This window comes from Lynx canadensis, chromosome D4 (genome assembly GCF_007474595.2).
Source record: "Lynx canadensis isolate LIC74 chromosome D4, mLynCan4.pri.v2, whole genome shotgun sequence".
Classification (NCBI taxonomy): domain Eukaryota; kingdom Metazoa; phylum Chordata; class Mammalia; order Carnivora; family Felidae; genus Lynx; species Lynx canadensis.
The window spans coordinates 60,388,404-60,416,403 of NC_044315.2; the positions used below are offsets into that span (position 1 = coordinate 60,388,404).

Consider the following 28,000-nt stretch of genomic DNA (forward strand, 5'->3'; position numbering starts at 1 on the left):
GTCTCCCCACATGTACAGTGAGGTCAGGCTGGGTGGTTCATGTGGACTTCTCAGCTCAACTGCTGAGTCAATGATAGCTGGCTGCTGGTCATTCACTGCCCGGGAGGAACGGAACATTCTGAACTTTTCAGGGTGGGGAGAGTGTAGGACACAGCTGCCCTTGGGAAACTTCCAATCTAGTTGGAAAGCAAGGTCCCAGACTTGTGGTTCTAATAGTAAGAGAGATTCCTGTGGCTTGGGGAGAGACTTCCTGGGGCAGTTAAGCCAAGGGAAGGCTGAAACAGGCAAAGGAAGATGAAAGGGCTTTTCTGCATAAATGAGTGTATGGGGCCAGTAGCAGAGGGCAAAGGTGTAGACAGCTCTAATTGGAGGGTCTCTGAAAAGAGCCGTAGAAGCCAGATGAGGCATAAAGAAGTTCTGGGCAGACTAGAAAGGCCTTGAATGCTAAGGGAAAGTGCCTGCTTTTCTCCCTGTAGTCCTTAGGAACCTCCTGGTAGTTCGAAGGTTAAGCGAAGTTTTAGGCACATGCCTCTGGCCTTACAGTGAAGAAGGGTGAGGCAGGGAGAGGGTTCAGGCCATGAGGTGTTAAGATGCTCCTGCAGCTGCTCTGAAGGTAAGTGACATGGATAAGCTGAAGCAGAGTGGAGAGGAGGAGGCAGATCAAAGGGACATTAAGGGAGAAAGAGCTGGATGACTCTCACATATTTATTGTGTGCCTACTAAGTGCCAGGTATTGCTGACTGCTGTATGAGGGAGAGGTCCGAGGCCAAAGATAATGTATTCTGACACGGTCAGGATGCTTAGGGCTCACGTGTGGGTGGCACCCGGACTAAAAGCAGTGTAGTGTAAGTGCCCTGGTGGTGGGAAGGTCCGATGAGACAGTCCCGGCAGAGGATCTGTGTGTGGGGCATGTTTGAAACCAACCTAGGAGAGGAGACCTTCAAAGCACCTGTGCATGACTGGCGGGGGAGATGATAGGCGTGCTTAGGGAGCAGGCAGACCAGCCGCATCGAGGTCGGGTGACACCAGAGCGGCGGAAGGCCTAGGGCAGTCACTCCAGTCTCAGCCCCTAGGGCAGCCTGGAGATGCTGATGGCCCCTTCCCAGAGCCGCAGGGCCGGGTAGAGCGGCTCCTGGAAAGTGGCGCGGAAGGTGTGCAGGTGGCTCATGCCGCCAGACACGTCGTAGAAGGCGAGGACGCCGGCCTCGTAATCCAGGAAGACACCGAGACGGTCGGGGTCGTCGCGGGGCCGCAGTCGGCTGCGCTGGCCGTCGTGGAAGGCCCAGTACTCGAGGTCGTAGCGCTTGAGACACCAGGACTGGCGATTGCAGCCGAGGCGGGCGGCGGCCGAGGCCCCGCAGCGCCGCAGGGAGGCGTAGGCCGCGCCCACCCACCAGCCGACGCCCGCCTCCTGCACGTCCACTTCCCAGTAGTGGCGTCCGGCGGCGAAGCAGTCGCGACCCAGCACCTGCCACAGCTTGTCAAAGCGCAGCTCGGGCGTGGGTCCCAGGCGGCCCAGCAGTCCACAGCGCACCGTCAGGCGGTCGGCGGACAGGCGCAGGCGTGAGTGCATGGTGTCCGGCTCCAGAGTGGGTGTGCGCGCGTCTGCAGGGGGCGGGGACACCGGGGCGACACGTAGTAGGAGGGGCAGCGCGGTGCCCCGACCCGGCAACCGACCAGGCTCGCACCCGCAGCCCAGATTGGGAATCACCAAAAGATAAAAACCACCCTTGTAACCCTGCCTGCCTCTGGGGAGGTGGCCAGGCCACAAGTGAAGGAGTGAAAATGTCACTGAATTTTGTACCATCCATGGAATTTGTTGCTGATGTCTAAAAATTTTAAAATCCTATCCCTTGTAACACGGGTGTATATCCTTCCAGTTTTTATCTTGCCATTTTATAGTTTTTCTTAACATTATCATGCCATACATGCTCTTGGGTAATCTGCTTTTTATAATTTATTGACATACTTAAGGACATTTTACCCTGTCAAATAATATTCTTTCATCAGAGCACTTTAATGGCAACCCTAAGATTTTGATGTATTGGATGTATTATAATTTAACCTATCCCTCCCCCTTTTCCATATTTAGGCTTTAAAAAAAGCTTCTGAAAATATTAATTACATCTTTATGTATCTGATTTCTTTAGGATACATTCCTAAAAGAGGAATTGCTGGGTCAACATGGATAATTTTGCTTTTAAGGACTTTGGTAAATACTGCCAAATTGTGTTCCAGAAATGTGGTGCTAACTTAAATCCCCAATAATCGTTCTCAGTGCATTATACCACATATGCAGACATGAAGTGAAAAAAACAAAGTCTACGTGGTAGGATACGTAGATGTTCAGCTTTACTAGATACTGCCAAATTGTTTTCTTAGTAAAGTTCTGGAGTTTCCTGTAGTGAGGTTTTTGCAAGTCTTTTGTTAGATTTATTCCCGGTTTTTAAAAAGTGTTACTGAAAATAATATTTTTAAAAATTCAGTTTCTAGGGGCGCCTGGGTGGCTCAGTCAGTTAAGCGTCCAACTTCAGCTCAGGTCATGATCTCACAGTCCGAGTTCGAGCCTTGCGTCGGGCTCTGTGCTGACAGCTCAGAGCCTGGAGCCTGCTTCAGATTCTGTGTCTCGCTCTCTCTCTGCCCCTCCCCTGCTCATGCTCTGTCTCTCTCTCAAAAATAAATAAAAACATTAAAAAAAATTTTAATTCAGTTTCTAGGGGCGCCTGGGTGGCTCAGTCAGTTAAGCATCTGATGGCTCAGGTTCATGAGATCGAGCCAACACTGCTTAGGATTCTCTCTCTCCCTCCTTCTCTGCCCCTCCCCTGTTCATGCTCTCTACTCTCTCTGTCTCTCAAAATAAATAAATAACCTTAAAAAAAAAGAAAAACATTCATTTTCTAATTGTTTACTGCCAATATATAGATATATGATTTTTGTATAATATTACATCCAACAGTTATTCTAAATACACTTAGTAGTAATTGTAATTTACCTTTTGATTATTTTAGATTTTCTGTAATCATGTCATCTGTGAATAATGATCTTTTTTCCTTCCTTTTCCAATCCTTATAGCTTTCGTTTCTTTTTCTTACCTCAAGGCACTGTCTAGGACATCTAGAATAACGTTGCATAGAAGTGGTTATAGTAGGCATCCTTTTCTCCCCCTCCTGGGTAAATACCCAACAGAAATGCATACATAACGTGCATCAAAAGACATGCACGGGAATGTTCATAGCAACATCATTCACTACAGGCTAAACCGGAAATAATCCAAAATGTCCTTCAACAGTGCTATATTCATACAATGGAATACTAAATACAGCAGTGAAAATGAACAAACTACTACTCTGCACAATAATATGGATAAATCTCCCAAATATTATGTTGAGTGACAGAAGACACAAAAAAGTACAGTTTGAATGATCTAGTTATATCAAGGTCAAAGACAGGCAAAACTAACCTACAGTGTCAGAAATCAGAGTAGTTAACCCTTCGGGAGTAGTGAATAGAAGGCCACAAAAAGGGTGCCTGGGTGGCTCAGTCAGTGTCAGTTTGGTTCAGGTCATGGTCTCTTGGTTAGGTTCTTGAGATTGAGCCCCCCCCCCCCCCCCGTCAGTCTGTGCACTGACAGCGGGGAGCCAGAGGGAAGAGCCTGCTTGGGATTCTCTCTGCCTCTCTCTCTGCCCCTCCCCCACTCTTACGCACAGGTGTGTGAGCTCACATGCTCTCTTTCTCTCTCTCAAACTTACAAAAAAAGGCCACATGAGGAAGGCTTCTGGGGAGCTGGAAATTTCCATTTCTTGGTCCAAAGGAGGTTATAGAGTGTTTACTTTTTAAAAATAATTGAGCGGCACCCCTTTGACTTTTGTGCTTTTCTTTATGTATATGTCAAAGTTTACTTTAAAAAGTACATGCCCAGTAATTCCCCTTTTGAGAAATTTACTCCTATAGAATAATCCAAAAATGAGCTAAGGTGTATCCATTCAATTATTCATTAATGCAGCTAACATGTATAAGAGTGTTTATTATAGCATTGTTCATAGAAATGAAAATATAAAGCAGCCTAAATGCACAGCATTATGAATTGGTTAAATATAGCATATTCATTCAATGGAATACTATGCATCCTTTAAAAATAAAGATGATATTTAAATCTATTGAAACAAAACTGTTCACGCTACACTGTTAAATAAAAAATTTACAAAAGAGCATCACATGATCCCAGTTAAAAAAATCTGTACAGGTGTGCTTTTAAAATGTCTGGAAAAATGTATGCCAAAATATTAATAGCATTTATCTTTGGGGAAGCAACGGTTTTCTTTTTGTGTATCTGTAATTTCTAATTTTCTGTAAGAAGCATGCATTACCTGTATAATTTTTTTAAGGGAACAGAGATTTTCACAACATATCCATAAATGAAAACAGGTTACAAGACAGTAGGTATAGTTGATACCATGTTTGTAAAAAACAATATATTAAATATATCCTTGTATGTATATATAAATAAACCAAAAAAAGCTAACAGGGCAAATAATACTAGTAGTTATCTATGAGAAAGTGATGGTCTTTAAAAAATTGTTTTTGTTTTCTAATTTTTCTACAATGAGTATGTATTATTTCTGTATTTAAAAACTAATAATAGTTAAAAAACTATTTTATTTAAAAAACTGTATTTAAAAACTAATTTAAAACTGTATTTAAAACTATATTTAAAAACTATTTAAAACTGTATTTAAAAACTAATAATAGTTAAAAATAGTTAAAAAATCCCAAGTTGGGTCTGTTAGGAAAAAAGGGGGGGGCCTCTATTTCTATGACCCCCTGTCTCCCCTCCCACGCACCCAGCCCTCTCCACCCTCTCTTCGCTCCCACTCCTGGGGCTTACATTTTAGGAAGAGTGATCGCTCTGGTGAGGGGCTTGTTTTCAACAAGGAAACTAGCTTGGTGCTGGAGGAGCCTGAGAGCTGGCAGTTCATGTCTGTAACAGATTGTGAGAAATGAGTGCCTGGTGCTCATCTAAGCAAGAGCAAACTACAAAACATACTAAAAATATTACAAAACTGGAGAGCCACATAATCTCTCCCAAGAACCACATACAAATGTAAGCAGTTAATGCAAATTCAGGAATTTGCAACAGGAATACTCTAGGATAATACTTGGATCTAAGGAGAAGTGTACTTCTGAGGGTGGGAAGTGAATTCGGGCCAGGGTGAATGAGCCCTGAACCTGGGGAAGAGACCACAGGATCAAGGATGATCACGAGAATCAACTATGTGTTCAAATAGTTGAGAATGGGGCGACCACATGGCGGAAATGCAAATTCCAGGATAAAATGGAAAACAAGAAATGAAGTCATCAGAAAGGTCATGTTGGTGTCTCATTTGAGTGGGAGGGGGTTCAGGGGGAAACCCAAGCCATGGTCCCTGTCTTCAACAGTTCTGTCAGGTAAATGAGGTGGGCTCACTTGAGCTACCAGCCAAGGCACAGAGGGAAGAGAGGTGAATCAAGGGAGACATCGTGGAGGAGGAAGCACCTTAGCTGGCCCTTAAAGGATCGGGAAGATTTGGACATCCAGAAAAAAGGATAGGAGGCTTTCCCAACAAGAGGGTACAGCAGGAGCACAGACATTAATTAAAGGCAGGTGCTAGGAGTGGCATGTAAACAGCAGGGAGCCATGGAAGGCATCTATGGGTAGACAGAAGCAGAATTTCCAGAGATCTCTCTGGTGGGGGATAGATGGGGCAGGGTGAGCATGGAGGCAGAGGCCCTGCTAGGAGGCTTGGGCCTGAAGTGGGGCAATAGGGATGGAAGAGGGGGCTGGGTTAAGGAAATCTGCAATGGCAGAAGTGCCAGGCTTAACTGTTTACTGGGAGTAGACTGGAGTCAAGCAGCAGCAGACTGGGGGGAAGATGCTGGGTTCTTTTTTTTTTTTTTTTTTTAAAGTAGACTTCATGCCCAGTGCAGAGCCCAACATGGGGCTTGGACTCACGACCCTAAGATCAAGACCTGAGCTGAGACTAAGAGGCGCACACTTAACCGACTGAGCCACCCAGGTGCCCCAAGATGCTGGATTCTGTTCGGCCCTGTGAAGCCTACAGTGTCTGTGGAAAATACAGAGGGGGGGCGGGGCACCGGAAGGGCAGTGGTGCTGCAAGACCCCTGGGTCCTTGTGTCCTTCCTGGGAGTGAGCACCTCTCAGTATTACTTGTGATCATGAGAGTGATGATCTCATTTGGAGGTCGGTGAGGGGTGATGGCCTGGAGGAAGCAAGGTGGGGGGCGGGAATCAGAACACAGACCCTGGGGTCAGAGTCTGTTTGAATTCTGCCTCTACCGCCTACCAGCTATGCAAGGTAAGGCTAATCAGTTAACCTCTCTGAGCCTCAGCTCCCTCATCTGTAAAATGGAAATAATAAAGGCATCCTCCACTCCCCCTCCCTGCCCCGACCCTGACACGATAGTGGTGAGGAGTTGCTGGATTTATCTGTAAAATGCTCAGAACAATGCCTGGCACGGAGCAAGCGTTAGCAATTATCATGGACTCAGCAGGCACCACTGGTTCTTTGGGAATGGGGCACTGAGAATGTAAATGTGGGTGAACTGCATTTGGGGTCCATCCGAGTAACATCTTGTGGTGGTTGGGGACATACCAGTGCCCACTTGCTGAAAACTGACAAGCCCAAAGATTCCTAAAACTGACCGCTAAGATTCTTTTTTTTTCCTTTTTTTCATATTTGGCTATTTATTATTCTTTTTAAACATTTAGATATATTGACTGCTACGATTCTGACATGTGGTTTTATTTTTAATTGATTTCATCTTAAAATGTTTTCAAAATTCCAGTGGAAGTTATGAGCAAAGAGAACATCATCTATAGATTTAAAATCTGCTTTAACAAACCAGCTTGGAAAATCAAAAAACAAAAGACTACCGCTCAGCCTTGCTACACACTTCACAGTGTCCCAAACAGGCTGCAGCCTTCTCTTGACTCAGTTTGAAATGCCTTTCCCTGTTTTCTCCCACTCTGGAAGCCTTAGTGGTTCATCAAGGCCCAGCTGATGTGCCACCTCCTTCAAGAGGGCTTCCTGGTTTTCCACCAGAATCACTCTCTCCTTCCTCTGGGTGCTGCTACCTCCTGTGTCTCTGTTACTCACCCATGAGGTTGGCCGGCACTGTAGCCAGGGCTTGGCCTCCCCTCTGTCCGTTTCCCGGAGGGGGCTGAATGGGTGCTTGTAGCACTTCCTCTCGCCCTTTCCTCTCCTAATCTCCTGCCACTGCCCTGCCAGGCCCCATTTGACCAGGTGGCATCCGACTTCCTCCACTTTATCACGCAGTTTCTGCCCTGAATGTCCTCAGTAGTTGGCCTCAATTTTCTAAATTTAATTTCATCATTCTGCAACAAAGCTCAATTCAAACATGCAACCCGTGAGGCCACCAGATGCGATTTTGGTTCCTTGAGTTCTCGTGACCTGCGTTTTGCCACTATTTCTTACACTGAACATAGCTGGTGCTTTCACATCACACCGATCATCCTGAGAAAATGCATCAACCACTTTCTTCTTGGCTCCCCTTCTGTCATCCTACATCAGGTGTTTGTTCTTGCAAACCACCATGGTGTTGCTCAGAGAACCAAAAGGGCCATTGCCCGCAATTCTAAATGCTCCTCCTTCCCATCTCAGAAAAGGGCAACTTTCTTCTCCCAATTGCTCAGACCAAAGTCCTTGGAGTCTCCTTGGTTTCTCTCTGTCTCTCTCTCTCTCTTCTTCCCTCCTCGCACCCACATTCACTCCTGTTGACCCCTTTGCTGTTCCTTCAACATGCCAAACTACTCTTTATTGTGCCTCAGGACACTTGCACTTGTGTCTCCCTCTGCCCCAAAAGAACTTTCCCTCAGATGGACCGACTACAGCAACAATAATAGCTAATGCTTACATACTGCTTATTATGCCTGAGCACGGTTCTAAGCAGTTTATGTATGAGATGTTAATTCTTACACAACCCTATGAGAGGGGACTTTATTATTCTCTCCGTTGATGTGGAAACAGAGGCACAGAAAACTTAGGTGCCTTGCCCAAGAAAGGAGGCTTAGGAAGCGGTGGACCTGGGATAGGAACCCAGGCAGCCTGGCTCCAGAGTCCACGCATGTAACCACTACACTGAACTTCAGCCCTTCAGACCTGCAGAGCTTGCTGGGGACTTCCTTCGGCCAGCTCGCATATCCCCTTCCCAGAGATGCCTTCTCCACTTCGCCATAAGAAATAGCTCCTCCTCCTAGTCACCCTGTATTCTCCTCACCCTGCTGTATTTTTCTTCAGAGCACTTACCGCTGACATACTGTTCTACGTGACTTTCTCCCAGAACAATGAACACCATAAAGGTAAGACCTTTGTTTTGTGCCCTGCCATTGCTAACAGAGAAAAGGGGCTCAGTAAATGTTCTGAGTGAATCAAAAGAACAGAGGTAAATGAATGGAAAAAAGGTATTTCTGAGCATCTGCTTTATACCAGGCCCTTCAGGGACCTCAGAGCAGGACTCGTAGTGGTTCTTGCCCTTGCGGCATTTATGAGGGGCAGGGAGAGGTTCATGGATCCAGCTCACACACAGCCCCAGGCAGGAGATCGGCCAGGGCCTGGAGGGGGGAAAGGCAGAGGGGGAGATGGCCAGCAGAGCCAGCCCAGTCTGGTGTGGAAAGGACTCCCAGGTGAGCGCCCTGGGCTCACCGCAGGGATGGTGGGACTTGGCTAGACAGAGCAAGGGGAGGAGGGAGAGTTGGCTACTCCAGCTGGGAGCCCAAAGCAGGCAAATATAAAGTGTGACAGAATCCCGGGAGCGACTCAGGGGCAGAAGCACAGCGGTATACTTGCGAGAGGCAGGACAGGGTCTCAGAAAGGGAAGGAGGTGAAGTCTGAAGGGTGGGTGGGGCCTAGGCCCAGGAGTCCTTGACCGCCCAGCCAAGGGCCTCTGTGTGGAAAAGGTATGATTTAGATCACCATTTGGGTCTTTGCCGTTGTCTCTGGGTGAAAGGGCACTAGGGGAGTTAAGGACACAAGGCTGGCCACGCAGCGACTTACTTTCCTTGAGGCGAACGTCCAGTGGTGTCTGTAACATGCTCTGCATGGCCTCCACGAGGCCCTTGAAGAAGCTCTTGGTGGGTTCGAAGGACAGGGGCACGGGGTAGCACAGCTCTCCCAGGCTCATCTGCTGCTGCATCTGCTGCTCAGTGGCCACGTACTCCTGCCAGGATGGGCGGGGGTCAGGGTGGCTCTGGGAACTGTGGGTGCTGTCCCAGCCTCCACCGCTGCACCCCGGAACAAACCCAGGCCAGCAAGTACAGGCCCCACCCTGCCCCGGCAACTGGGACCGGCCCAGGCTGGGTCCCCGGGAACAGAGCTCTGAAGAGACCACACAGCAGGCCCCAGGGCGGCAGAAACGCAGAGGTCCAGTTTTCAGGCCTACACTGTTGATTTCTTCCTCCCCTCCATGTTCACTGAGGTCTACTCTGTGCTAGGCGTTCGGGGCAGAGGAAGGAGGGAGGCTGGCTGATTGCACCTGCCCTTAAGTTGCTCACCGCCTTGCAAGGGACCCTGAAGCTTTACAGACACTGCGATGGGTCTGCTGGAGGTACAAGGGAACAAAAGGGATGAGGGGCCAGTTTTTCTGGGGAAAGAGCCCTTTGGGCATGTCCAAAGGAGGGAGCAAGAAACCATGTTCCAAGAAGGAAGCCAAGGACCCTGAAAGTTCAGACGGAATGCCAGCTGAGGGGGAGGGCCCACCACTGGGGGGACCTGACCTGTTTTCTGCCCGGACTTCACCCTTTAAATAGCCTTCCCGTGTTAAGTGTTGCTTTCCTAAGTAGAAGTTAGAAAACTCCCTCTCCCAGCCTTCTTTGCACCTAGGTGCAGGCCTGTGACCGATCTAAGGCCTGGATGTGGAAGTGACCATGAGGCAGTGGCAGCAGCATGTAGCCGTCAGGGACAGCAGGGCTGGAGGCTTCAGGGGCAGTGCCTGGGTCAGTGGCCCAGCAGAGACGCAGCGGGGTCTACGCTGGAGCACCCCCGTGCTGTGGCCTGGACTTTCCTCCTGTCGCCTGGTCTTCATCCTGACTTTCAGGCCCTCCTGGAGATCCTGTGACCTGCCAAATACTCGTTTTTTCATAAACTCCTTTCCTGCTTGAAACGGCTACAGTGGACTCTCTTGTTGGCAGGTAGGAGCCCACTTTGCGCTCTTTCAAGGGCTGTCCTGGGCAAGGAGTGCCTTGAGTGAGCAGGCCCTGGTTAGTGGGCGGTGCTGCTCAGGGCAAGATGGGCAGATGGACGCCTCAGGAGGGAGCACGGCCTGGCCCTCTGCCGTTAGGCTAATGGCAAAACCACCAGGCAGGATGGTGGACCTCAGGAGAACCTCGGGTCAGAAGGCTGGTCCTAGGCCCTGTGCAGCCTAGGGGGTGCCAGTCTGGACTCTATCTGCATTTGGTGGGGAAGAAGGTAACTGTGGGGAACCAGGCCTAAGGTCACTCCCAGGAATAGAGCTGGCCAGGGAGTCAGAGCACTAACATGGGGGCCAGGGTGCCACTCTGCAACAGGAGGGTGGCTCAGAGGGCAGATGGGTGGAATGGGATGGGGGAGAGAGGGTGAAGGACAAATGCCACCACCTGGTACCCCCAGCTCCAGCATCTAGCACAAGGTGTGACACATAGTAGGTTCTCGGTAAATATTTATGATAGAATAAGGAATGGAATTGAGCACACCTGCTTCTCAGCTTTGCCAACTCAGGCAACAGCTCTCTAGCCACCCATCCATCTTCCTTCCTTCCTTCCTTCCTTCCTTCCTTCCTTCCTTCCTTCCTCCTTCCCTTCCTTCTTTCCTCCCTCCCCTCCTTCCCTCCTTCCTTCCTTTTCTTCCTCCCTTCTTTCCTCCCTCCCTTCCTTCCTTCCTCCCTTCTTTCCTCGCTCCCTCCCTCCCTCCTTTCCTCCCTTCTTTCCTCCCTCCCCTCCTTCCCTCCTTCCTTCCTTCCCTCCCTCCCTTATTTTACTTGTTTTTGAGAAAGCACAAGAGTGGGGGGCAGAGAGAGAGAGAGGGACAGAGAATCCAAAGCAGTCTCTGCGCTGCCAGCAGCAAGCCTGATGTGGGGCTTGAACTCACGAACCACGAGATCATGACCTGGGGCGAAGTCAGACGCTCAACCAACTGAGCGTCCTATCTTTCGAGCAGAGGCTGGGCATCATCTTGCATCTCCCCTCCTCCCCCACCACTTCCAATCACCAATCCCGTTGCATCTCTCAAACCTGCCTGCCTCTTCCCATCCTGACACCCTTCCACTGGCCCAGGCCACCTCAGTCCATCCTCCACTCTGTCACCAAAGTGACCTTCCAAAAGCATTAAACCAACCAGGTCGTTCCACAGTTCACAACACTCCTCACGTATCTTTACAGGACAGTCTAAACCCCATGACCAGGCACATATGGCCCTTGGCTAACTAGCCCTGGCTTCCTGGTCCAGCTGCATCTCCCAACACCCCCTCCTTCCTCGTATCCCTGCCCGGCTGAACCCCCGCTGCTGCCCAGCCTGCCAGGCTCTCACATGCACATGATTCCTTCCTGTCTGGGATGTCCTCTCTGCTCTGTCCCTCTGTATATCCCCAGTGGCCTCTCCTCATGCTCCCACACTGAGCTCCACTGTCACCTTCCCTTAGAAGTCTTCCCTGACCCCCCATACAGAATTGGACATTTCTTGGACATACTTTTGATAGCTTACTTGGGCTGCGTTGTAAATAAATGTTTCTGAGTATGTCTCCTGACCCATGAGCTCTTAATGTCAAGCAGGGGCCTGGTGTGAACAGGTTGCTCAGTATGTATTTGATGAATACGTGAATGAGCAAATAGAAGGGAGGAATGACAAATGACGAATATCAGTAGTTCTGGCACCAGAGAATAAAGAAAGAAGATGGCAAAGCCCTGAAACTGTATCTATGATAAAAGAATGGGGCGCCTGGGTGGCTCAGTCGCTTGGGTGTCCGACTTTGGCTCAGGTCATGATCTCACAGTCCGTGAGTTCGAGCCCCGCGTCGGGCTCTGTGCTGACAGGTCAGAGTCTGGAGCCTGTTTCAGATTCTGTGTCTCCCTCTCTCTCTGACCCTCCCCTGTTCATGCTCTGTCTCTCTCTGTCTCAAAAATGAATAAATGTTAAAAAAAATTTTTTTTAAAGAGAAACATTCTTCTCCACAGAAGCATCCTTTTGTGTTAGATATCCCTACAAAGTACCATTATTTAAAAAACAAACAAATGTACCCCACTGTGCATCTAGCCCCTCTTAAGGCATAATATCCACTGTGCCTAGGAAAGCACCTCACCCAGAATTTTTCTTAGATTTAGTTTTTTGCTAGCTAACAATGACACATGGAAGCCAAACTGACCAAGGCCACATAAAGGCACAAGACTAGAAATATTTGACAGGGACTGGCTTAACTGGTTTTGTACTGACTGATTGATTTGTCTGTCTTATTTTCCAGCCACAGTCTAATCTGTGATTACACTCCAGGACACCTTTAGTTATGCCTTGCCTTCTCCCACAAGCCTGTAAAGAATCTCATGAAGGCTATCTAATACTGTAAGATTTTCCTTTATAATCAGGAAAATTAGGTGAAGAGAACGCCAGGATAAGAACATAAGCTGGAAGCCAGAGTGAGACGAGGAACAAGATGTATGCCACCAAGTCTTAGCCAAGCTGTTTGAAACATATTTAGCTCTGAGATTCCCAGAAGCCTTGGCAAGGAAGGAAACAGGAAGAGTTCCACGAGGAGGAAAGCAATCCAAGCACACTGGAGGCTGCATGGGAGCACTGGCGCGAGAAGGAAGTTTCTTCCGTGGTTCCTTGAAAACACGAACATCACTCACAACAACATGTGTTCACTAATACAGCAATGAATCACAGGGGCTATTTCTTAGACTCTCCCTCGGTATAAGGGAAGAGTCTCCAACAAAGCCCAGTGGCCAAGGAGTAGGATCCTTCTCTCCCCTTTGAGCAAACTGTGATTCACCTCGTGGAGCCTGCTCAGGAGCTGAAAGGATACCTGCCCTTCCAGGAGGGGGAGGGTCTCAAATAAGACTCTACAGGCAGAGGGCCAGGCAGTGGGGCCTCGTGGCTCTGCAGTCAGGCAGACCTGGGCTCTGATCACAGCTCTGCCACCTACCAGCTGTGTGACCTCAGACAAGTCACTTCACCCTCCCTGAGCCTCAATTTCTCATTCATAAAATGGGGTGAGAATATCCACATTGCAGACTTCTAGTAAATATTAGAGCTAAGATACACAAAGTGATGGGAACATAGAGCCTCTCCCCTGCCCCCAAATGGTGGCTGTTAATGTTATTTAATTAGTCCAGGATGTATACACTGTTCCTAACAAAGCATATTTTCTTCCCACTGGTGTAGGGGCAAGAAAACTTGCGTGCTGATTCTCTGTGTATTTACTTGGAGTGTAAATACTGTGTTCCAGTGACCAACGTGAAATGCTGGTGGCAGGGATCCACCGTGAGGGCAGAAATCCAGCATTACCTGCAGCAGCTGGACAGGACTGGGCTCCTGGCTGATCCTCCAGACCCTGCTGGAGAGTTTGTTCATGATGTCTATTTGCTCTCCACAAGACTCGATTTGCTCCCTGTACACCTGGAGGGTAAGCTGCATGTTTTTATCAATGAATTTCTTTGCCAGCACTTCCTCTTCATCAAGTAGCAATCTGAGTTCAGTGAACTTTCCCGTCAGCCAGGTTTTACTCGACTCTGCATGAGCCTAAAAAGAAACCAGTTACAGATGACATCATTGCCAACCAGGAAATCCGGAATAGTCAACATGAAAAAAATTGTAACTTCTAAAACGTGAGTTCAGCAAGGTGGCTGGGCAAGTAGAAGATCAGCTTGTTAAAACTCAAGCTTTCCAAAGTGCCAGCTATCACCAATTGGAAAATACATGGGGAAATAAAGATGGTCGGGGAAAAAAAAATAGGACAACACCTAAAAATAAATCTAACAAAAATTGTAATGACCTACATAAAGAGAAGAATAAAATTGTATTGGAAGACATTTAAAAAACAAAACAAAACACCAAACCTCTGAATGTGTAGAACAAAAAACCATTATCTGTGGCTAGAGATGCTACTTGTCTCCAAATTGGTCTACAAATTCACTGTAATCCCAAAGTCTTAATTAACAATGCAGATTAAACAAGTATTAAATTATGGTAGGGAAGAATAAGCACAAGAAAAGCCAAAAATTTTTAAAAAGATCAATGAAGGATGAGCTGCCTTATTAAATATGAAAACAAGGGTGCCTGGGTGGCTCAGCAGGTTAGGTGGTCCGACTTCCACTCAGGTCATGATCTCACAGTTCATAGATTCAAGCCCCGTGTCAGGCTCTGTGCTGACAGCTCGGAGCCTGAGGCCTAGTTCAGATTCTTTGTCTCCCTTCCCCACTTGTGCTCTCTCTTTCTCTCAAAAATAAATAAAAACATTAAAACAATTTTTAAAAAAAGTGAAAATTTTCCTAAGAGGGAAGGTTCTGTACAACCACATGACAAGTAACAAACTACACAGGTTTATTATCCATAACTTATAGTAAAAAAAAGAAATCATTTGATTGAAAATGGACCAAATACATGCCAGTGCCAATAACTGTATGAAGAGGTACTCAGCCTCTCAAACAATCAAGGAAGTGAGCAATGTAAGCAGAAAATATTTTCTGGCCATCAGACTGGAGGAATCTTAACTGATGGACAATAGCAGAGTCTGAAATGGTGTGGGGAGTAGGCACTCACATACATGGTGGGTGGTAGCATCTGTTGGCAATGCACTTTTAGGGCAATGTGACAATATCCATATTTTAAATGCATACGTCCTTTGATGCAGCAATTCCTCTTGCAGGAATTGATCCTAGAAAACATTTTCACATGTGCATGAAGGTTTGTGTACCAAGATGCTCATACAGCATTGTCGGTGATAAAGTTGGGCAAAATTTTCATTGTGGGAAATACATGTATGTTTATTATACACATTATGAGGCATTCATGCAACGATAATATGTAGTGATTAAAAAGAATGCAGTGTTCTGATACATGCTACAATTGGATGACCCGGGAAGGTATGTTAAGTGAAATAAGCCAGACACAAAAGGACAAATATTGTATGATTTCCTTTCATAAAATATCTACAATACACCAGTTCACAGAGACAGGAAGTAGATTAGAGTTTGCCAGGGGCTGTTGGGAAGGGAAGTATTGCTTATTGGTTAGAGTTTATATTTAAGATAGTGAAAACTTTTTGGAAACAGATAGTGGTTATGAGTGTACAACACTGTAAATGCAGTTAGTCCCACTGAATTTTACACTTAAAAATGGCTAAAATCATAACTTTTATGTTATGTATATTTTAACACACACACACACACACACACACACACACACACACACACACACCCTGCACAAAGAATTCAGGGGATCCATATGTCCTGGCACTGAAAACTCTCCAAGACACCACATGAAAAAGAGCAAGTTACACAATAATATATACAGGATGATCCTATTTATATGAAAGATAACTAAATAAAAATTATATATGGATACAGGTATGCCTGCTTTCTGCAAGTCTGCGTTAGTCCACTTTGACCTTACGAAATCTACATTAGTGTGGTAATAGTTTTTGTCCCAAAAGTGAAAACGTTCTTCAGATTTCTTTTGGTTAGAAAACAGGCATTAATGTAGGTCTTCTGTAAAAGTGAAGTGGTTTTACTCAAACGTTTGAAAAGCGGGAGATGCTCTTTACTTTATGCCATTTCTACCTACAGAAGGTTTCACAGAACACTCTACTTTTGGATAGCAGAGGAAACCTGTATAGCCATCTATATGTCTGCAAGTGCATTCCAATGTCTGTTAGTTCTGGTCATGTTTGGGAAGAGGTGTGAGGATTAGGGGGATGGCGAAGAGGAACTCCCACTTTGTAGTTTCTATAGTTCTATACTATATTCTAATATACTATGATTAACATTTAAAAAAATGAACATGTGTTCATACACTACTAGTACAATTAAAAGATAAAACAGAAAATCATTAAAAAAAATAAAAGCAAAACATAGGCCTCTTTCCTACACCCAACAGAATAGCGGCCCTTGGTACTTGGGGAGGCACCGGGGGTGGGGGGGGATGCGGTGTGGACAGGCTCCCCGTGATGTCATGTTCTCTTAGTGAGGCAGGAACATGTGGTTTGGCATGATCTGTGGGATGAGTTCCTGAAGTCCCTTTCCTATACAGTGCTCTAGGCAGTGGTTAGGTTCTGAGGCTAGCTTATACCAACCAAATGCAACATAGGTTAAATTGCCATTGGGCTAGCCTGGGAATTAGCCTACACTTACAACAGGGTTTCTATGGGCCAGTGAACCTGGACACAAATATATCTCTACTGAATGACCCAAATGAAGGAAAGAAAATGTGTTCCAAACTCTTGATTTATAAACACATTTTGGAGGCAATGTAAGTAATTGGAAGACCTTTCTATAGAAACTAAGAGAGCAAATAATTTCCCGATGAAGCTATGCTCCAAGCAGTTTCTATAGCTCTACTTTTTTTTTTTAAAGATTTTTGTATAAGTAATCTCCCATCCAACATGGGGCTCGAACTTAAACCCCGAGATCAAGAGTCACATGCTCTAACAACTAAGCCAGCCAGACGCCCTCTACAACTCTACTTTATAAACACATTGTTATAACTCTCACTCCAGGAATAACTGTTTGAAAACATCCACAAGAAAACTTATTTTTTTATTTTTTAAAGTTTTTTTTTAAAGTTTATTTATTTATTTTGAAAGGGTGGGGAGGGGCACAGGGAGAGAGAATCCCAAGCAGGCTCCACACTGCCAGCATGGAGCCCAATGAGGGCCTAGAACTTGTGAACCACAAGATCATGACCTGAGCCAAAACCAAGAGTCAGATGCTTAACCAATTGAACCACCCAGGCACCCTTCTATAAGAAAACTTAAGGTGTAAGCAGATGAGGCTGATTATACAAATGGTTAAAAAGAATTTGGCTCAGGTCATGATCCCAGGGCTGTGGGATTGAGCCCTGAGTCAGGCCCTGTGCCAAGTGTGGAGTCTGCTTGAGATTCTCTCTCTCCCTCTGCCCCTCTCCCCAAGTCATGCTGTCTCTCTGAAAAAAAAAAAAAAAAAAGAACAAGAGAGACAGAGTGAGAGAGAGACACACACAAAGACTGGGAGGGAGAGGGAGAGAAAAAGCGGGAGGGAATTCTGGTAAGGAGATAAGGAAGTATGTGTCTGGTTTGGGCCATGTTGGTTCAAAGCGAAACTGTAGCTCGCACTGGAGCGGGTGGGGCTAGGTGAGCGCCTGACAGTCTAGTTGGGAAGGTAATGGGCTGGGGAGGGAAGGCACTTGGGCAGTGATGAAGCGCACTCATGGGAGGGTGGGGGATTTTGCACATGGAGTGCTGGCTGCTATGTGACTCCACCTCTGCCCAGGACCCTGGAGGCCTATCTGGGTCCCGTGGAGGGTGAGGAGCCTGTGAGGAAAACGGAAAGAGCTGTTTTGCTGATAATTCAGTAGGACTTTGGACAACACTTCTATGGGCACCTGTCAGGGGCATCCCACTGGGGAAGGCAGGCGTGCTCTCCACCCCTGCCCTCTCCACTACACCGTCCCGACCACTCTGATATGTGGCAGTGGCCTGCAGGAAGAAGCAGAGGGGAGGCCATGCCCAGCAGGGGTGGCAGAGACCGGTGGCATCGTCAGTGTCAACAGCAGCATGGCTGAGTCTACATCTTCCCGTTCCCACTCTGGCAAAGGCCGCTTTCTGTCACATCACTGGTCCCCTGACCCTAATCTGTGGTTCAGGCTCTGCAGCTCTGTGGGTCACAGGGAAAGGCATAAAGCCAGGAATGGAGGCTGTTTATTTCCCTGCCCAGGGAGCCAGTCTAGGCCCATGTGACTCAGGTCCATTTCCTGTCCTTCCCCCAGCACTACTCCAGAGGGAGAGGGGCTGACTCCTGAATTTCCAGGATCTTCCTTCAGGCTGGGTCTGATCAATGGGAGGAGGGACTAGAAGGAGGCAAGAGAAGGCAGCAGCCAGGGTGTCCCTCCCACCAGGGTGGTTTTTCCACAAGAAGGCGTATTCCTGCATCCCTTCTACCCTCCAGCTTCCACAGGACAGGCCCACTCTGGTTCCAGTTCCTGCAAAGGTATCTTGGCCCCTGCCCCCGGTTATCCCATCTTTTCCCTTGGCCTTGCCAGCCAGATGTAAAGGTGCCTCCTGCTGATGCTACTGCCTCGCTGCCCCCTGGCTGGTTTCTCCACCTTTCCCACGCTGGCCTCCATTCCCTGCATTCATCCCCTCGAAGTGGCTTCTGTCTTCCTGGATGGGCCTTGATGGATACAGCTGAGGCCCCAGGTCCACCTCTGCCTTCCTGTGTGACTGGTGGTAAGTCACTTCTCTTCCTGGGTGGCCCCATCTCCAAGGGCCTTTCAGCTCTGGAAGTCTGTGCCCATCCTAACTTCCTACCTAGGTCTGGACGTGACAGACAATAATCAAACTTAACTACATATTTATCTATATAGTATATATATTTATATGCTCCCCCCTCCTTATAACGGTATCAAAAGTTCCCTGGAATAAAGTGGGAAGATTCAGAAAGAACACAAGCACTCCCATCCCTGTTGAGTTAGGGTAGCAGGTAAGTGTTGAGTTTTCCGTCCACCTGCAGGTACTGGCCCTCTGAGGAGCCACAAAGGGGAAGCAAACAGCCTACCAACAAGGATGTCAGAGAAAATCATTTAATGGGTGTTGGTTGAGGATTAATGAGGAAGGTCCTCTTGATTGTTCTCTGGGAAGAAGGGGTTAGTTGGGCGTGATCATTGGTTTGTAGACAATGGGCTTTGGACCGTGTATAAACTTCACTGGTTTTAGTTTGTTGACAAAGGTGTTTTATGGATTAATTTTCAGGTGAATGACCTTTCCCCTAGTAATGCCTCTAGGAAAGCAAGTACAGAGCGGCATGGTTTCCCTTGAGCTTTCTTCCACACACCACACTAGCCACAGTTCAGCAGAATGCCTGAGAGTCCTTATAAACATTTGTGCCTACTGAGCCAGACGAATCATTTCCAGGAATGCGTCTGAAGAGAATAAGTAAAAAATGTTCACTGCAGTGTTATTTTACATTAATGGAAAACTGGAAATGATCTAAATGTTCAACACTGGGGAAATGGCTTAATCACGGTAGATCCATATAATGGAATATACAGCCTCTAATACTGACATTGATAAAGAACTTTTAATGACACAGGGAAGTGTTATGATCTTAAGCAAAAACAAAAACCCCATATGTAAAATGACATATAGTTTTGGTCAATAAGAGAGAAGGAAATCCCCCTTCCTAGTTCAAATACATAGAAATGCTGATAAAATGAGCAAATTTTTAAATTCCACGACCAAGCTCAAAAACCAAAACCAGACCTACAAACAAACAACAAACAACAGAAACCACTAGTTGCCCAAAACAAAGAGGGAACCTGCTGTAAGAGCTGCGCAGAAGCTGAGCTGAGTGGCCCCAGGAAGGGCGGAGGAGCGTATGACAGCCACACCACACTGGGGGCCTGGTCGTCTCAGAGGATGCTCTGGGCACCTGTCACCTGCACCAAGTCAGGTGCACAGACAGCCCCTCCATCCAGGAACGAGGCACTGGGAAAACTCCACCCACTGGCCTGAGGAAGGGGCAAGGAATCTTCTCATCCATCAAGGGTCATGGGTGAAAAAGAGAGTCATCGGCAAAACACATAAACCAAACAACAGGCTTGTATTGAGAAGAATTCAAGTCCTAGTTCATAGACCCTCAAAACTGCAAAATTCATATATAAAAACAGGTCTGTAACTACTGAAACTGATAAGAGTACACTGCAGATGCTCTGGCCTCAGGGCTCTGAAGGCGAGCTCCCACAACCCAGGGGTACAGGACACCATGCAAAACACCTACTGAGGGCAGCAAGGTGAAGATACAAATAGCAAATCACACAAAGAAACGAGCCAACGTGCCTTAGCTCCAAAGTGGGGATATGATATTAGAATTGTGCAGAGGATATGTCTCAGACTATATCAATGCGTATACATGTACAGAGAAAAAAATATCAAAATGTGAACAGTAGTTGGCTTGAAGTGTGGCTGAATCTTTAAAAATTCCAGTAAAATTAATGTACAGTGTTATGTTAGTTTCAGGTGTACAATACAGTGATTCAACAATTCTATACATTACTCAGTGCTCATCATTACAGGCATATTCTTAATCCCCCATCACCTAGTTAAGTACAGCTGAATTTTTAAACCTCTGTTTTTTTTTATGTTTATTTATTTGAGAGACAGAGAGACAGAGCGTGAGTGGGGAGGCACAGAAAGAGAGAGAGACAGAGACAGAATTCAAAGCAGGCTCCAGGCTCTGAGCTGTCAGCACGAAGCCTGATGTGGGGCTCGAACCCAGGAACTGCGAGATCATGGCCTGAGCGGGAAGTCAGAACCTTAACTGAGCCATGCAGGAGCCCCTAAACCTCTGTTTCTTGACCAGGAATGGAAATATAAATGCCCCCAGGAGCCAGACTGGTAACACAGTGAGGGAGGTGCTCAGGTGGGGGCTGGGAGACTTGGAGACAGGTGTCCTTCTAGTGGGAGCACCTAATCAGCTCTGACAGGTCCCATGTAGGAGCGCAGGCATAGGACGGCCACATCTTCATACTTTTTTACATCTAAATTTTTATACAGATCAACCAATCAACCAATCAACCCGTTTCAGCTTTAAAATGCTGACCACGGGGGCGCCCGGGTGGCTCAGTCGGTAAGTGTCCGACTTCAGCTCAGGTCACGGTCTCGCGGTCCGTGAGTTTGAGCCCTGCGTCGGGCTGTGGGCTGACGGCTCGGAGCCTGGAGGCTGCTTCCAATTCTGTGTCTCCCTCTCTCTCTGCCCCTCCCCCATTCATGCTTTGTCTCTCTCTGTCTCAAAAATAAATAAACGTTAAAAAAAATTATTTAAAAAAAAATAAAAATAAAATAAAATGCTGACTACGGCGGCACCTGGGTGGCTCAGTTGGTTGAGTGTCTGACTTCGGCTCAGGTCATGATCTCATAGTTCGTGGATTCAAGCTCCAGGTCAGGCTCTGTGCTGACAGCTCAGAGCCTGGGGCCTGCTTTGAATTCTGTGTCTCCCTCTCTTCTGCCGTTTCCCTGCTTGCACTCTGTCTCTCTCTCAAAAATAAACAAACATTAAAAAAAATTAAAATGCTGACCATTAATCTCATTCTTTTTATTATCTTTTTTTAAGGTTTATTTATTTTATTTTTATTTATTTTATTTTTTTTATTTTTATATGTTTTTATTTTTTTTTAACGTTTATTTATTTTTGAGACAGAGAGAGACAGAGCATGAATGGGGGAGGGTCAGAGAGAGGGAGACACAGAATCTGAAACAGGCTCCAGGCTCTGAGCTGTCAGCACAGAGCCCGACGCGGGGATCGAACTCACGGACCGCGAGATCATGACCCGAGCCGAAGTCAGCCGCTCAACCAACTGAGCCACCCAGGCGCCCCTATTTATTTATTCTAAAAGAGAGAGAGAGTGTGTGCACATGAACAGGGGAGGGGCAGAGAGAGAGGCAGGAGAGAATCCTAAGCAGGCTCCAAGCTGTCAGCCCAGAGCCCAAGGCGGGGCCGAACCTACGAACCATGAGATCATGACCTGAGCTGAAATCAAGAGTTGGACACTCACCTGACTGAGCCACCCAGGTTCCCCTTCTTATTACCTTCTGAGGGCCACTGAGCTGTATGTCCAATAAACCATACACAGATTTGCATGCTGAAAACTACAAAATGCTGACAACCCCCCCAAATCTAAATAAATGAAGAGGGGTGTGGTCACAGACTGTAAGATAACATAGTAAAGATGTCAGCTCTCTCCAATTTGATAAACATGCTGAACACAATTCCTACCAAAATCCCAACAAAGCAGACAAGATCATTCTCAAACTTTTCAATGTTTATTTATTTTTGGGACAGAGAGAGACAGAGCATGAACGGGGGAGGGGCAGAGAGAGAGGGAGACACAGAATCGGAAACAGGCTCCAGGCTCTGAGCCATCAGCCCAGAGCCCGACGCGGGGCTCGAACTCACAGACCGCGAGATCGTGACCTGGCTGAAGTCGGACGCTTAACCGACTGCGCCACCCAGGCGCCCCAAGATCATTCTCAAACTTAAATGGAAAGGCAAAGGAACTAGAATAGCTAAAACAATTTTGAAAAAGAATCCAGCAGGAGGTATCAGTTATTTCAGGACTTCTCACCTCTAGCAATCAAGATCATGGGATAGTAGAGGGACAGACTCGTGGATCAATGGAGCCTAATAGAGGACCCAGACATAGCCTCAGCCAACTATGGCCAACTGACTTTTGACAAAAGCAATTCAATGGAGAAAACACAGTCTTTTCAACAAACAGTGCTGGAGGAATTGGATATCCGTAAGGGAAAAAAAAAAAAGATCTTTGAGCTAAATCTCACACCTTATGCAAAAATTAGCTTGACAAGAATCATGGACTTCAATGTAAAATTATAAAACTTTTCGGAAAAAAAAAAAAAAAAACAAACAAGGCGGAAATCTTTGGGATCTAGGGCTAGCCAAAGAGTCTCAGTCATGACAGCAAGAGCACAATCCATAAAAGAACACAATGGATACCCTGGACTTTTTTTTTCTTTCTTAATGTTCATTTACTTACTTATGAAAGAGAGAGTGAGCGAGAGAGCATAAGCAGGGGAGGGACACAACGGGAGGGGGAGGCACAGAATCCGAAGCAGGCTCCAGGCTCTGAGCTGTCAGCACAGAGCCTGTTGCAGGGCTCAAACTTACAAACTGTGAGATCGTGACCTGAGCCGAAACCAAGGGTTGGATGCTTAACCAATTGAGCCACCCAGGCGCCCCTGTCAATTCTGGTTTTGATACTGCACTGTATGTATGTAAGATCTAACCCGTAGGGCAAACTAGGTGGAAGGTACACAAGGCTTCTCTGTACTACCTTTGCAACATCCTGTGAATTTGGAATTATTTCAAAATGAAAGTTTAAAAGTTGGAAGAGAAGACTAAAAGAAAGAAAATTCCATTCCTTAGAGGAAGCTGAAATGGGCCCCCTTAGACTCTCCACATGGGTCCTAACTCTTCCCTGGGAGCCCCCAACCATACGTGCTCAGAGATTTGCAGACAGTGAATCTGTATCCCAATTCTGTTCTAGCTGCACAGCCCAAAGCACTTCCCCCATCCCTTGCCAAATCTTTTTTTTTTTTTAATTTTTTTTTCCAACGTTTATTTATTTTTGGGACAGAGAGAGACAGAGCATGAACGGGGGAGGGGCAGAGAGAGAGGGAGACACAGAATCGGAAACAGGCTCCAGGCTCTGAGCCATCAGCCCAGAGCCTGACGCGGGGCTTGAACTCCCGGACCGCGAGATCGTGACCTGGCTGAAGTCGGACGCTTAACCGACTGCGCCACCCAGGCGCCCCAATTGCCAAATCTTTTCAAACCACTATTGATCTGAGCCCGGAGAAATGCTCTTGAAGACATGAGCGTCACTATTAATAATGAAGCTGGGGCCACAGGTATAAACCACAACTGTCCCCAGCACACTCGGGCATGCAGTCACAGACAGTGGATGCTGTGCCAACAGGAGGTCAATTCTGTGGCCTGGCCTGGGTCTTGGCCTCTCCACTCTGCTGTGGGCCTGGCCCAGAAGGTCCTGGGTGCCAGCTACTCCCTTGGTCGGAGCCAGTCTCTCTGCCTGACTTGTGAGGGGTCAGTCCAGGGTTTACAGAGCCCTCAGGGGCAGAGACCCTGGGCAGGCATCCCACCCTAGCCCTCATTTCCAGGAGGGGCCAGCTGAGGGTGAAAGGGGAAGGGACCAGTTCAGTTCACATAAAAGGACCAGAAGATCCAGCAACTTTTTTAGTCAGATGGCAGCTCCCAATAATGTCAGCCCCAACTTCCCATTTCAAGCCCACAAAAGAATCCATGTAAATAAACACTGCTATGAAAGGAGAAGCCTGAAGAAAGTATTTATTTATGGAATACATTGATACCCTATTTTATTTCTTTCAACAAAGCAGTAAAACCCAAAGAGCTGTTTGTATGCTCCTTATGCTGCATTTTGCTTTGTTTAAGGTGATTTGGGGTGCAGGGGATGGATGACTGGTCCCTCTAAGAGAATGGCCTTGGCAGTTGCCAGAAGGAAAGGCTGTTCCTCCATTTTGTGAGTTGCCACGGGGCAAGGCTAAGGTGCTGGGCAGAAATGGATTCACACAAAGCTAACACAACAGAAGCTTAAGGCTCCTCATTAGCCAGGGCCCTTCATGGTCTTGCACCTGATTTTGTGTCATTTTTCTTTCTTTTCTTTTTTTTTTTTAAAGTTTATTTATTTTTGAGAGAGACAGAGGCAGCGTGAGTGGGGGAGGGGCAAAGAGGGAGACAGAGAATCCCAAGCAGGCTCCTCACCATCAGCGCAGAGCCCGACGTGGGGCTTGAACCCACGAAACCGTGATATCGTGACCTGAGCTGAAACCAAGAGTTGGACGCCTAACTGACTGAGCCATCGAGGCGCCCCTTGTGTCATTTTCCTTAAAAAGAGTCCCCTACATTATAGAAGTCCCAAGCCCCATCAAACCTGATCTGCCCCTTTGAGGTTAGTTTTGATCTTCCCTTGGCTCCATATTGAGGAGAGCCTTGTGTACCAGGGGAAGTGTGAACATCTCAACTAGAACAAGGAAGAAATGTCCACTTGCCTTGAGCTTCTCGGCAGCTTCTTCTATCTGGGTTATGTTGCCAACTTGCTGCTGCTTCTTGGCTTCCAACTGCTTTAAACATTCTTGGATGCGTTTCTGTATGTGAAAGAGCTAGGAAAAATTAATACTTAATACTGTGACTTTTGAGATAACAAGCCACCCCAGGGGTCATCTCCTCCCCCTGTATTTTGTTTTTGTTTTGTTTCAGCTGAGGTATCTGAGACTCAGAGGAGAGGTCACTGGCCCAGAGTCACATGGCAAATTGGAGGATGAGCCGGAATGAGGGTCCCTCTGATCCTCAGAATCCCACATCAGATATTCTTCCAACCTTGATCCCCCCTCCCTTTTTTCTAGAACAATTCCTGCTTATGGCCTGGTTTTTCACCCTTTCAAATAGGACCTTAAGGCAAGCAGCTTGGGGACAGGAGAAGAGCATTTCACTTATGGAGTCAGTATTAACTAAGCACCTATTACATGCCAGGGAGCCTGTGGCCCTTTGGCTTGAACTGGGGTTCAGAAGACCTGCATGGGTGAGGTCTGTGGGGGTTCATGCTCCCTTCTCCCTCCCACCTGAAATGGCTCCCTTCCAGAGTTCCTTGTTTTGCAATTGCCATTTTCCCAAAGGCTTGCTCTGTGAGCCTCTTCCCCACAGGTTTGAGCTTGCCTCTATCCGGATCTTCTCACAGCTGGCCTCACACGCAGCTGCTGGCCCCAGTTCTGGCTGCCCCGTCAACTGGGAGCTCCCTGAGGGCAGGCTTGCTCCATTCCCAGCTCTGCCATGGGGATCACGGGGTGACCCAGAAGTGTTTGCTGAATCAAACACAATGACCAAGGGCTGCCAGCTTCAAGTGGAGAGCTGGAGCCACCCAGCAAGCTGTTATGAGCATAAGCCCCAGAGGGACAGGCGGCTTCCTAGGTCTGATTCCTGGCCCTCCTTTCATGTGACCTGGACAAGTGACCTCACTTCTCTAAACCTGTTTCTTTAGCCATAAACATGGGGATAACCGCATCGTGTTGCTGTAGAGAATGAAAAGTACACGAAGTGCTTGGTGCAGTGTTTGGCAGGCAGTAAGTACTCAACAGGTATAGCTCTTACTGTTATTGTAACACCCAACAAGCATCTGCTACTGTGTGCAGTTGTATTCTAGGTCGTGGCTGGGAGTGAGGACACAATGGTAACCCAGGTAGAAGCCACAGCCTCAAATTCGGGGAGCACATCTTCTACCCCACTGTGATTTCTAAGCCATCAAGTCTAGCTGCTGTCACCCAAAGATAACCCAGCCTCCTGGTGCCTGGGCCTCCCAGTCACATGGTGCTGCACCTGTCATGCTACCTGGTGGAATCCTACTCATCCTTCAAGGACAGTTCCAATGGCACTCCTCTGGGAAGTCTTCCTGCGCTCCCTGCTCCTAGTTCATACTGTCTTCTCTCTGGCTCCCCAATTACGATACTTATCACACCATATTGTCACTATTTGTTCTCACCTCACCAGCCGGGAAATTCCTGATCAGGGAAGAATTGATCTGTTCCTTAACTTGTGGCACAAGGTGTGTGCCGAATGAATGTTTGATGAATGGATGGAAGGATGATGGATAAACAGGTGAGTGGGTAGGTGTGTGAACACAAGATGAGTATGTTGGTAGGTAGGTGGGTGGACCTGCCTATGAGACGCCCAAGCCCTATCTCTGGAAGCAGCCATGTTAATTCTGGAAACAGCCTTCTGAGGAGCTATTATTGTTACAGTTATTTTACAGATAAGAAAGGCCTCAAACCCAAGACTCCCCCCCACGCCAACTGAACCAGGTCCCACAGGGCCCATTCTCACCTTGGAGCTCCAAGGTTGTCACAATGTGAGGAAAAAGGTCATTAATCACCAAAAACTGCTGGCAAGAGGAAGTGGTAGAATCAACATCCGCAAGAAACGGGGGGGGGGGGGGCTGACTATCTGAGGGAGGCAGAGGATTTGACCAGAGTCACAGAACAAGTTGGCCCTAAGGCCGGAACAAGAGTCGGGAGCCCCTGACCACTATTAGGATTATGCACAGGTGAGGGCTCCAAGGTGGGAATGGGCCAGTGGAGGCAATCCAGCTGTGGAGTGCTGGGTTCAAAGCCAGCCTCGGCTTCCAGAGCCTTTCTTTTCTTATCAATAAAATGGCTGTCATAGCTCCCCACCTGGCTGTTAAATGCGTGGAATGGGCACGTGCGTGGAGGAGAAGGGCGGAGTCGGTGGCTGGAGGCCGCTCCCAGGGCAGGCAGTCAGGCAGTCCTCAGCCCCTGTCGGTGAACTCCGGGACAGAAAACCAGAGATGCCTGTGTGGCTTTTCAACTTTCTCTAAAGGCAGACTTTCTTTCAGGCCAAGGGCGGTGTGGTGGACCCACCGTGGTGGACGAGGTCAAGGACATCTGCGGATCAGTCGGGGCGCCTAAGTTTTCACTCCCGAACCCACCTCTTCTGAAGCTTAACTGATCCTTGGCGACAGCAGGTGGGCCGCCTACAGGTCCTCTGGGCCGCCCTTCGGTTGCAAACCAAACCGAAAGAAACGGCCGGCCCACCCGGCACGCCCCACCGAGTCCGTTGCGGGCACCCGCCTCCGCGCGCCGCCCGCGTTCCCACCTGCACGTGCGCCGCCTCGTCCAGCGCCAGGCCCACCGGGTGGCCGCGGTGCGCGCCCAGCACCGGGCAGAGTGCGCACACGCAGCGGCGGCAGCGGCGACAGAAGAGCTCGACCACGCGGTCGCTATGCTCCGGGCAGCGCCAGCCGCTCGTGTCCTCGAGCTTCGCGGGGCCCGGCCCCCCCGGTGTCCCGCTTTGCGCCCCTGCGTCCGCCATTTAGCCCTCGGTTTCGGGCCGCGGTGTCGGGGAGGGGCTCCAGCGGAGAATCGAAACCCTGAGCGGTGGGGCGGGGCGGGGCGGCCCAGCTCCGGGAGGAAGGGAGGCGGGCGCGCCTCCCGCCGGGTAGCGGCGGCCATCGGCGCCCTGCGGCCCCGCGGGGTGCCCTCCCCCGCTCCGCCTGTCCCGGCAGCTTCAGTGGCGCTGAGGGGGCCGCCGCCGAAATGGGGTTCGCTCCTCGTGGGCTGACTGGAAGGAGGTGGGCTTCCCGGCTCAGTGATGCGAGTCCAGTCATGCTCAGAAAACTGCAGCCCTGTGGGTGGGGCCAAAGTTGGCG

At 48.0% G+C, this 28,000-nt stretch overlaps 1 protein-coding gene and 1 pseudogene across 3 annotated transcripts; both read right to left on the bottom strand.

Moving 5' to 3' along the window:
• TRIM14 (tripartite motif containing 14) lies at positions 1-27,982 on the bottom strand. 3 transcript variants are annotated; one of them, XM_030294065.1, is made up of 6 exons: positions 27,448-27,980; positions 24,834-24,929; positions 13,547-13,780; positions 9,071-9,233; positions 4,886-4,978; positions 1-1,605 (listed from the first exon to the last, which is right to left on the bottom strand). In XM_030294065.1, exons 1-6 carry the CDS (start codon positions 27,661-27,663, stop codon positions 1,070-1,072), a joined length of 1,338 nt encoding a protein of 445 aa, XP_030149925.1. In that variant the 5' UTR covers positions 27,664-27,980; the 3' UTR covers positions 1-1,069. The 3 variants fall into 3 exon arrangements, with proteins under 3 accessions (XP_030149925.1, XP_030149924.1, XP_030149926.1); XM_030294064.1 differs by having other exon boundaries at positions 24,834-24,944; XM_030294066.1 differs by lacking the exon at positions 4,886-4,978 and having other exon boundaries at positions 24,834-24,944; positions 27,448-27,982.
• Positions 6,264-9,064, bottom strand: LOC115499861 (annotated as a pseudogene).
• Positions 27,983-28,000: the final 18 nt, after the last annotated feature.

Coding starts and splice junctions, on each gene's coding strand:
- TRIM14 (XM_030294064.1), bottom strand. CDS start 27,663: ATGGCGGACGCAGGGGCGCAAAGCGGGACACCGGGGGGGCCGGGCCCC. Junction 13,781..24,833: donor AAGCTGCCGAGAAGCTCAAG/GCAAGTGGACAT, acceptor GTTTCTTTTTAG/GCTCATGCAGAGTCGAGTAA. Junction 1,606..4,885: donor GCGATCACTCTTCCTAAAAT/GTAAGCCCCAGG, acceptor CGCCCCCTGCAG/ACGCGCGCACACCCACTCTG.